Below are 11601 nucleotides of genomic sequence, written 5' to 3' on the forward strand. Positions count from 1 at the left end.
CACAACTCGTTTATATCAGGAAAAATCTATCTACACGAGTTCGAATGGCAGAACAACACCGAAAATGTTATATGCAATTATGTATTTTCACATATTTTAGCTTGGCATATTAATTCCGAAATATTTGAAGATCATCTTGATATATTTTTATGGTATACAAGGGGCTTTCAATGTCAATCCTTTGCAATATGAATTAATTCATAGTGTTGATGGCGTGATCCCAACCAACCGAGAGTTCCAATGCTGGGCATAAACAACAACCAAAACATCTTATTAATTTTCAATTTGGAGCTCTACTTTTTGGTCAAAATATTTAAATTATTATTTTTTCAAAAAAAATTGGGCATATTACAATAATAATTATTTTTAGTTTGACGTATAGAGATTAGAACCTTAAATTCATTGTTTGATAACACTATCATTCGAATTCAGCATGGACAAGGCCTTTCGATTATTCGTATTTATAAAGCTTTGATTTTTACAATATTGATATCAATCTTTCAGAAAGGTTTCAATCTAAATTTTTGAGTTGGGAAGGATACACAAATCGATAAATTCTAAATAAGTTATAAATGATCACTTTCTGTTTTATATTTTAGTGCACATATACTTGCTACATTATTACAGGTTAAATAGTGTGAGAATTAAATTTGCACACACTACTAAACTTTCCTCGATTGGAGGAATGAAAATTAAACAATCTACGTCATATTGGGGATTCTGAATAAGTCAATGCTCGTTTAAATGATAAGAATATATTCAATGCTCGTTTAAATGATAAGAATTCATTGGTATGGTAAAGTTTTGGTGGTAGGGGTAAAATTCAAAATATTGTTTATCTTATCGATTTTGTTATGAATTTGAGAGTATGAAGTACTATGGCATTATATTGAAATTAGTAGTGGTTAGGATGTCTTACTTGTTGAAAAATAGCATGTAATTTATAGTATGACTATCAACAATTTAACACTATTGTGATCTAAAATAATAAAAATTTATTAAAAAAGAAAAACCATAATTTATTAAAATTTACATATTTTAAATTTTTTTAATAAAGCATTAAAATTCTTGAACTACTTAACACATCCAATCTAAAATAATAAAAGTTTATTAAAAAAGAAAAACCATAATTTATTAAAATTTACATATTTTAAATTTTTTTAATAAAGCATTAAAATTCTTGAACTACTTAGCACATCCAAAGATGCAGTAAGTGTCATTGACAGTTTTAGAAGAGAACTCTCCATTGGTGAAAATATAGAAGTGTTCATATTCCATTTACTAGCAATTTTAATTAGTAAATATTTTTTTGATTGGAATTTAACAATATAATTTTTGTGAAATTGTAATTTTTGATTATTTAAAATGTGTTTTCAAATGTATAAATAAATTTACCAACTTAAAATTTCTTTAAAACACTTAAATTTTGAAATTTCCACAACTTAAACTTACAATTTAAAAAAATATATGAACAAACTTTAACCAAATCCAACAAAACCAAATTTCTTTAAAACACTTCAATTTTGAAATTTCCCTAACTTAAATTTACAATTTTAAAAAACATCTGAATAAACTTTAACCAAATCCAACAAAACCAAACACACCATATCCAAAATATAACATTTGGTTGACATAGAGCACATACTTTAATCAAATTTTGTTTTTTATAACATTTGTTTGACATAGAGCACATACTTTAATCAAATTTTGTTTTTTTAATTTTGAGGAGTATCTTTTAATAATTTCAGATTTGTATTTTTAAAAAAAAAAATTATAATTAAAAGTATATGTATGCCAAGATATTTTACTATTTGTAAGAGTACATTTGGATTGTGTGAGATATTTATAGGAAGGTAAATCAACCATGGCCAACCATCTCTATTTTAGTGTTTATAATATTTATCGTAGGGTTTATATAACTTACAATATTTATTTCAGGATTTATCATAGGATTTTCTCATATGGAAATAAATCATGGTAATGTAAATCAACCATGGTAACCACCTCTATTTTAGTGTTTATAATAGTTATCATAGGGTTATATAACTTGGTTTACAATATTTATTTCATGATTTATTATAGGATTTTCTCAATATGGAAATAAATCATAGTTGTTGTGAGAAAGAGAAAATTAGTTCATTCACTATATGACAATTGATGTAGATTTTGGGCATTATAAGGTTCTGATAGTAGTATTTGTTGGTGGGAAAACATCAAATGATCAACCACTGCAGAAACTGTTTGTTGATGTGCATGATTGAAGGACTGATCAATGGAAGAGAGCCGAAAATATGTCTCCTCTCGCCAAGCTCGTTCCTGGACCTTTGGCTATGTTTTGCAGAGGTGAGTTCTTTTGGTTGGTGAGAACATCTATATGCTTATTTGAAGCCTGGTATCTTCAAGACTTTTCTAATATCAATGTTTTAATATTAATACTTTGTGCTTTACATGTTCTGCTTTGATTGATATCCACTCACGAGTGTTGATTCAGAAAGTCAAGGAGAAGTTTATTCACTTCCCGTGGAAACTGTTCTTGGACAAAATGGCTTCCTTCTGGAAAAAAATGATCTCTAGATTGGGCACAACAGACTTTAGCATCTCGCTGTTGACATAATATTCCACTCCTGGAAATTTCAGAAAATAATCTTTGGTACCCATGATCACAAGGGAATGAGCTTGAAGGCTTCCTTCTAGAAAAAAATGATCTCTAGATTGGGCACAACAGACTTTAGCATCTCACTGTTGACATAATACTCCACTCCTGGAAATTTCAGAAAATAATCTTTGGTACCCATGATCACAAGGGAATGAGCTTGAATAGTGCGTTCATTGAAAAGGGTCAATCTCCCAGGATCCCTCTAAATTAAATGTTCAAAACAAAGATCAAACTTGAGTATCTGTAAGTTTATGATGGTTTATAATGAAATGAAAGCAAATGAAAAACCAAGGTTCTAATATCAACGTTCTAATATTAATACTCTGTGCCTTACATGTTCTGTTTTGATTGATATCCACTCACAGGTGCTGATTCAGAAAGCGAAGGAGAAGTTTATTCACTTCCTCTGGAAACTGTTCTTGGACAAAATGGCTTCCTTCTGGAAAAAAAATGATCTCTAGATTGGGCACAACAGACTTTAGCATCTCATTGTTGACATAATAATCCCCTCCCGGAAATTTCAGAAAATAATCCTTGGTACCCATGATCACAAGGGAAGGAACTTGAATAGTGCATTCATTGAAAAGGGTCAATCTCCCAGGATCCCTGTAAATTAAATTTTCAAAATGATCAAACTTGAGTATCTATAAGTTTATGGTGATTTATAATGAAATGAAAGTAAAGGGAAAACTAAGGTTCTAATATCAATGTTCTAATATTAATACTCTATGCCTTGATTGATATCCACTCACATGTGCTAATTCAGAAAGCCAAGGAGAAGTTTATTCACTTCCTGTGGAAACTTTTCCTGGACAAAATGGCTTCCTTCTGGAAAGAAAATGATCTCTAGATTGGGCACAACAAACTTTAGCATCTCACTGTTGACATAATACTCCACTCCCGGAAATTTCAGAAAATAATCCTTGGTACCCATGATCACAAGGGAAGGAGCTTGAATAGTGCATCCATTGAAAAGAGTCAATCTCCGAGGATCCCTGTAAACTTGAGTATCTGTAAGTTTATGGTGATTTAAAATGAAATGAAAGCAAAGGGAAAACCAAGGTTCTAATATCAATGTTCTAATATTAACACTCTATACCTTACATGTTCTAATATTAATACTCCGTGCCTTACATGTTCTGCTTTGATTGATATCCACTCACAGGTGCTGATTTAGAAAGCCAAGAGAAGTTTATTCACTTCCTCTGGAAACTATTCCTGGACAAAATGGCTTCCTTCTGGAAAAAAAAATGGTCTCTAGATTGGGCACAACAAACTTTAGCATCTCACTGTTGACATAATACTCCACTCCCGGAAATTTCAGAAAATAATCCTTGGTACCCATGATCAGAAGGCAAGGAGCTTGACTAGTGCGTTCATTGAAAAGGGTCAATCTCCCAGGATCCCTGTAAATTAAATGTTCAAAATGAAGATCAAATTTGAGTATCTGTAAGTTTATGGTGATTTATAATGAAATGAAAGCAAAGGGAAAACCAAGTTTCTAATATCAATGTTCTAATATTAATACTCTGTGCCTTACATGTTCTTCTTTGATTGATATCCACTCACAGGTGCTGATTCAGAAAGCCAAGGAGAAGTTTATTCACTTCTTGTGGAAACTGTTCCTGGAAAAAATGGCTTCCTTCTGGAAAAAAAAATGGTCTCTAGATTGGGCACAACAGACTTTAGCATCTCACTGTTGACATAATACTCCACTCCCGGAAATTTCAGAAAATAATCCTTGGTACCCATGATCAGAAGGCAAGGAGCTTGACTAGTGCATTCATTGAAAAGGGTCAATTTACCAGGATCCCTGTAAATTAAATGTTCAAAGAGAAGATCAAATTTGAGTATCTGTAAGTTTATGGTGATTTATAATGAAATGAAAGCAAAGGGAAAACCAAGGTTTACCTTTTGCTGCAAAGGTATGAGACTTGCATAGGGAACACAAAACTAGATTTCTCATACAAGCTTGAATACATCTGATGGTCATCCTCAGTTAACCATGGTGGCAATGGTTTGGAAGGATCATAGAGATCCATTACCTCCTTACCATCTTCTGCCACGGGCAGTTCACTACTAGAGAAAAGAGTATATATATTCCTTACCATCGTTTTTACATCAAAACGCCCAAGATCTGCCAAGCCTCTCCCAGGTTCCTGTAATAATGCATCCAAAGGAGACTTTCAAAAAATTCCATGAGGGCTGCTATTATTATTTAAAGAATCACTTGTATTATGATACAAATTTCCTTGTTCAATGCATATTTTAAGCACAGAGATGGGACAAAGCGTACCTGCCAATGTTTAAAACAAACTAAATACCTAGGATAGACAAAGTAAAACAGAATACCTGCTAGAAATTGTAGTAAACTCTTTGTTCATGGGCATAAATGGAAAATTATGTCCCATGCCGAGTGGACAGAATATAGAAGAAAACTTCGTAAAGATCTTGGAGTAGATAACCGTATCCCATCTGTATATTGACAGCGATTTCCACAGCTGTGCAGAGTAGTTCAGAGAAATGAGAAAAATATAATCTTCTTAATCTAAGAACTTATTATAAATGCCATGATCAGAGGGCTTATAATACATACAAGCAGATCAGGTTTAAAATTGATAAGTTTGGTTTGAAGAACTCCAATGCTGACATAAACAATGATAAGTTTGGTTTGATAAGTTGAATTGTTATCGGTCACAACCTTGACACCTTTATCTGTATGTTGGATTTCCCTCACAACTTATCAAAAGATTTAATGACAACACATGATAATAGATCAGTAAGTAGAAATAAGTTTTTTTTGGATAGAAAGCACTAAATTTTTGGGAGACCCCAACCTAGTTGAGCTTGAGATATATATCCGTTGTGTGAATCAAGGAACTCCTGAGCTATTTTATGAACTATGTGTTCGTATCCTCGACTGTCGGACACAGTATTCATCTTCCACAAATTCATCAAAATTGGGATTGGGTAACACACTATTTAAGCTCGTCACTCGTGGAGGTTCTATAGATCCACATCCAAATGCAATCAATTCCAGTGTACATTCTGTATTTTTTAAAATTCATGGTCGCGATGTAAAATAAATGTATATTGTTCTATATAAATAAACTAACACAACTACATGCGGTTGATATAGGCCAATTGACCTGTATGGTAGGGATTTAATAGTTCATAGTTGGGTTGCTTGGATTGGACTTACTGCACTTCAAAAAAAATAAAAATAATATGTGTGCGCTTTATGCTCTGACAAATTGATTGTTAGACTTATTTGAAAGTGCAATGGATACAGAAAAACAAAATTATTATCCTCCAAATGCTTTTGGTGGGTAGTAAACCTAACCAAATCTAGAGGTGCAGCCTACTTCAAGCATTCGGTGAAAACAATAACGAAGGTTAAAACAATTTTGAAAATCCAATAGATATGTCTCTGCATTTCTATGTAAATTACACAAATGAAAGATATGTCTGTAAATCTATGCTGATTGAATCAGGCATTGTGCAAATCATCATGATGAGAATTTGATTTTTCAAAGTCGTAAAAGTAATAGTCGGTGGCCATCTCCAAAGGCGTTACTGGCACACTGCATAACATGAAGTTGAGCAGTTGACTATGGTTAGGGGCAACCTACTCTCGGTGATAAATATTATAGTTGAGATTGCTTCAAGCAGATTTGAAAGTCCTCAACTTGTATTTCTTTGGTTACCAATTCGGCTGTATAGTGCGTTCATTGAAAAGGGTCAATCTCCCAGGATCCCTGTAAATTAAATGTTCAAAACGAAGATCAACCTTGAGTATCTGTAAGTTTATGGTGATTTATAATGAAATGAAAGAAAAGGAAAAACCAAGGTTCTAATATCAATGTTCTAATATTAATACTATGTGCCTTACATGTTCTGCTTTGATTGATATCCACTCACAAGTGCTGATCCAGAAAGCCAAGGAGAAGTTTATTCACTTCCTCTCGAAACTGTTCCTGGACAAAATGGCTTCCTTCTAGAAAAAAAATGATCTCTAGATTGGGCACAACAGACTTTAGCATCTCGTTGTTGACATACTATTCCACTCCCAGAAATTTCAGAAAATAATCCTTGGTACCCATGATCACAAGGAAAGGAGCTTGAATAGTGCGTTCATTGAAAAGGGTCAATCTCCCAGGATCCCAGTAAATTAAATGTTCAAAATGAAGATCAAACTTGAGTATCTGTAAGTTTATGGTGATTTATAATGAAATGAAAGCAAAGGGAAAACCAAGGTTCTAATATCAATGTTCTAATATTAATACTTTGTGCCTTACATATTCTTCTTTCATTGATATCCACTCATAGGTGTTGATTCAGAAAGCCAAAGAGAAGTTTATTCACTTCTTCTCGAAATTGTTTCTGGACAGTTCCCATGTCGTGATTGTTCCTCAATTTATATCTTACGGCGTTTCCTTTGCAACATCTGATGCAAATGCCAGTTAAAAAGATCTCAATTTTTAAATAAAATTATTAAAATTGGAGAAGATAAATAAAAAATAAAAATATAATTACACCCATAGGCGTTACCTTTGCTGGCTTTGGTGCGCAAACACTGTTCACCCAGCCAATGAGAGCTTAAATTTCGCCCTTTCAACCAATGAGAGCTTAAATTTCGCCCTTTCAACCAGTTAAATTTTTCCCTATATTCAATCTCTCCATCTAATAAAAAATTCCCATGTGGCCTTCCGCCCACGTTCTCACCATACTGCTTCGGACGGTTCTGTACTCATGCCATCTTCCGCCATATTCTCCCCATAATGCCTCTGACGGTTTTGTACTCACGCCATCCTCCGCCATACCTATTTCTGCAGCATTGTGTCTAGCACAAACTTGGTCACAAATAGGGTATGATATATGTTATGTATGGCTTGTGGGGGTGGTTGGGGCAGATGAATGGTTCTCCTTCCTTCCTGGAATGACTGTATTTCCTACCTTTCTCTTTCAGGAACCTGTAGTGTTCACACCATCCTCGATAGGTCGGTTCCATTACCTTAACTTTAAGAGTGGACGAATGGAACACCGTGAGGGAGGAGGGAGTTTAAGAGAAGTTGGTTGGTACCTCTTACAAGCAGCAACAATGGCGAAACATATGAGCAAGAAGTGAAAGTTTGTCGCGGATGGTGTGTTTTTTGCTGAGTTGAACGAAGTCCTTATTCGCGAGCTTGTGGAGGATGGATACTCTAGCGTGGAGGTCCGCGTGACTCCTATGCAGACGAAGATCATCATTCGGGCGACTCGTACCCAGAACATTCTTGGCGAGAAAGGGAGGAGAATCAAGGGAGTTGACATCCGTTGTTCAGAAAAGATTCAATTTTCTCAGGGGTATTGTCGAGCTTTACGCTGAGAAGGTGAACAACAGAGGGCTTTGTGCAATTGCTCAAGCTGAATCTTTGCACTACAAGCTGCTCGGAGGTCTTGCAGTTCGAAGAGCTTGCTATGGAGTGTTGCAGTTTATCATGGAAAGTGGTGCTAAGGGTTGTGAAGTTATTGTTAGTGGAAAACTTATGGCACAACATGCTACGTCAATGAAATTCAAGGATGGCTACATGATTTCTTCTAGTCAACCTTTTAATGAATACATTGATTGGGCAGTTAGGCACGTTTTGTTGAGACAAGGTGTTCTTGGAATTAAAGTGAAGATCATGTTGGATTGGGATCCTAAGGGCAAGAAAGGGCCAACAAAACCATTGCCTAACTTGGTTACCATCCACACTCCCAAGGATGAGGAAGATTGATCTACCCAGCCAATCATTGGGAATGAAGTTGAAATATTGGCTTAGGCTTTGCCCCTATTAATTTGCAGCAGTCCTCTACTTTTATTAGATAAAACAAAATAGGGAAGTTATTATGTCTTTGCCCAACATTGTTGTGGGTAAAGATATCGTGATATCATTGGCAGGTATAGTTCTTTAGCTTAAAATGTTAACTTGAAGTAGTCGATTATGTAGAACTATGAACTGTGAACGTCTACAAACCAGTCATAAATTTTTATCAAGGTGAAGGGTTTCTTAGATACAAAGGCGAGCACTGATAAACAGAAGTTGCAACAAGAAGAAGTGGGTGTTGTCTAAGACTTGTAGTTTTTGCGCAATAGATTGATTTGTAATTTAAATGATTTGGAAAAACTCTGACCAAATTTACAATGTTTAAGAATACATTGTTAAATTTGAAATTTCGATCCAATTCAAACCCTAGGGCAAGGTACAATTATTGGTAAATCAAGTTTTCAGATTTTCAATTTGGGCGTTTTAGATGGACTTTAGCCCACGAGACGAGAAAAGAATGGGAATGCCTTTAGTAGGGTGATTTGCCATCGTGACAGGTGCGTCCAGCGAGATCGACAAGGAAATCGCAATCCATTTGGCAGAGAAGGGAGCCAAAGTGGTCGTCCATTACTCCTCTAATCAACATACGACAGAGGAGGTGGTCTCCACCATTAATAATAACTCTTCTTCTGGTGATGGTGTGAAGGCAATTTCCTACAAGGCCAACATCGCAAACCCTTCCCAGGTCACCCAGCTATTCGACATAGTCGAGCAGACTTTTGGGCCCGTTCACATCTTGGTGCATTGTGCAGGAGTGTTGGACGCCAAGTATCCATGCCTCGCCCAAACCTCCGTCAAAGACTGGGACTGGACTTTCCAAGTGAACTGCAAGGGAGTGTTTCTTTGTGGCACCTCACTTCCATTTCCCATGCGTTCTTCATTTAAAACTAACACACCTAAAGAACTAGCTTTAGGGATCCATCAGTATGTGCGCCCCATGTTCCATGTAATCTAGACTCTGTGATGGGTACACTGGATATGTACAACAAGAGAGACTCATTTAAACTTGGGTATGAAGATTCAAGGTTTCAACATTGGAGGATGCAGATGTTGATGTCATACACAAGGCCCACTTTGCATATTGGACCCAGATTTAAATGTGTTTGTGCTAGTGTATTAGATTCACAAGATGCAAGTTATACTCCCACGGAATCTTGTGCATTTTCCCTGTTTTATATGCCTGTATGTACATGACCCGGGTCGATGGAATTTGTATGTGGACTTGTATAGTCTCCAGGTTGCTAGCTAATGTGGGTCAAATCCAGTTAGAGAGTTGTTAATTTTTTCATGTATGCATTTATTTATTATAGGTTTCCAAAGCTCTTTTCTATTGTTATGTATTGACTTTGATTGGTAGAGCAAAGACTTTGATCAGGGTTCTGTATTTCATGTTGAGATGTCTTCTTTGAGAGGCAAAGACACCGGGGAAAATGATTAAACTTGAAAACATCCAAGTCAAAGAGAATCTCTATTTGGGCGGATCTGTTTCTCTGATTGTGGGTGACTTAAAAGATGTATTTTGCATTTGTTCTTTGTTTTTCCTAAAAAAATGGTATTAAAGCTTGTATTACTTATTGCAATGCTTGTCTAGCGTAATCAAAAGAAAAGAAAATTATATGCATAGTTGGAGACTCGTGCAATCTTTTGTATTGCTTTATGTTATGCTCTCTTTCAATTCTGTTGTCAGTGTGTACCTCTCAGTGGTTTTATACACCCAATAGATGCATATATTGTAAATCCTGCAGTGTTTAGTGAGTACTGTCTTCTTGTCAACTTCAGCTTTTAAAGCTCCTTGTGGTGGATCTAGAGCCTTTAGATAGCCCTGCCACGCCACCATGAAGATTTTAGTGATCTTGGTGTCATTTATATTAATTTTTAGATCAGTGAATGGTGTTTTTATATTTTGTTTTGGTTGACTTTTTAGCTAAACTAGATTGTTGTAGTTTCAAATGCAAAGCATGTGAATTGGAGATAAGCAAGGATACTGATTTTGGAAGATGAAACTAGGCTCGATTTGGAAGATGAAAGGCACCTGCTACATGGCATAATACATGTAAATGGGTTTGGCCACTTGCTTCGTGTGAATGGACGGGAAGGTGGTTCACGGTATCTTTTTGGCTGTGATATTATGGGCCTATGGGACATGATATGGCATCATGCTGAAATCCAGGTAAGCTTCAGTTTTATTTCAGCCTTGAATACATGAAGGTTATGCATGCATGAACTGTAATTTCCACAAAATACACAGAAATTAATACTCTGAGAAATTGAATCAGGTTAATATGGATTTGCATGGCTGGTTATGTGGTAACAACAATTAAGTAGGTGCTTTGAATGGATTGATACTCAATTTGAATGACGTCCAATTTTGGAATCCACTCCAACTCACGATGTGCCTGGGAAATTGAATTAGTTTATGGTATTGTTGCCATGATATCTTTGAATGGTCGGGTTTGTTTATGACATGATCCTTTCTTATTAGGGTTCTGTATACTGGAACCTTCATGCTGTAAGGGCCATGTGGGAGAAGGGCACTTTGATGATAGATGATTGGATTAATCTTTTCTCTTCCTTCGTTGGAAATTGTAATGTGAATAATTGTAAAAATATTTAAGTGTTTTTTTTTAATATTTTAATATATCTTATTGCTTGAATGGACTATTGTGCTAATAGAAAGACTAGAGACAAGGTATAGTGAGTCCAATAAAATACCAAACCAGTTGTGGATCCTACTGGACATTCAAGTAGAATGCTCAACCAAATTTTAATTCATTTTTATAAATCGAGTTAATGATTCAGAAACAACAAAAATCTATGATTCGCTAATAACTCTAGTAGACCAAAATCAAGTTGACAACTTGATTGAATATTGCAGCACTACTGGAGCATTAGAGATTGCTTATACTCGAGCTACAAGAAATATTATCAAAATGTCTGAATAGCAATTGGTTCACTGTGCTAGAGCATGTAACAACTTTGATTGTAGTGGTGGTCTCCCATCCCAAGCATTTGAGTATATCAAATACAATGGAGGGTTAACTCTAAGGAAGCTTAGCCTTACACAGCTAAAGATGGTGTTTGTAAATATGATGTAGA

At 35.2% G+C, this 11601-nt stretch overlaps 1 protein-coding gene and 1 pseudogene across 1 annotated transcript; one reads left to right on the top strand and one right to left on the bottom strand.

Moving 5' to 3' along the window:
* Nucleotides 1-3015: 3015 nt before the first annotated feature.
* On the bottom strand, nucleotides 3016-7477 carry LOC149253350 (epoxide hydrolase 2-like). The gene is made up of 4 exons (XM_089454457.1): nucleotides 7382-7477; nucleotides 4568-4815; nucleotides 3930-4062; nucleotides 3016-3132 (listed from the first exon to the last, which is right to left on the bottom strand). The coding sequence occupies exons 1-4, from the start codon at nucleotides 7475-7477 to the stop codon at nucleotides 3016-3018; spliced, it is 594 nt and encodes a 197-aa protein (XP_089310583.1).
* Nucleotides 7478-7754: 277 nt separating this feature from the next.
* On the top strand, nucleotides 7755-8461 carry LOC149253351 (small ribosomal subunit protein uS3x pseudogene; annotated as a pseudogene).
* Nucleotides 8462-11601: the final 3140 nt, after the last annotated feature.

The sequence above is a fragment of the Pinus tabuliformis genome, chromosome 7, assembly GCF_031772625.1.
Source record: "Pinus tabuliformis cultivar Carrire ecotype Pingquan chromosome 7, CPIR1, whole genome shotgun sequence".
NCBI classification, from domain to species: domain Eukaryota; kingdom Viridiplantae; phylum Streptophyta; class Pinopsida; order Pinales; family Pinaceae; genus Pinus; species Pinus tabuliformis.

Excerpts from the sequence above, each read along its gene's own strand:
- LOC149253350 (XM_089454457.1), bottom strand. The coding sequence starts at position 7,477 with ATGGCGGAGGATGGCGTGAGTACAAAACCGTCAGAGGCATTATGGGGA. Across the intron at positions 4,063-4,567 it reads TCATACCTTTGCAGCAAAAG|GGATCCTGGGAGATTGACCC; the intron begins GTAAACCTTGGT and ends TTTAATTTACAG. Across the intron at positions 3,133-3,929 it reads ACAGTGAGATGCTAAAGTTT|TCTGTTGTGCCCAATCTAGA; the intron begins GTTGTGCCCAAT and ends GAGATGCTAAAG.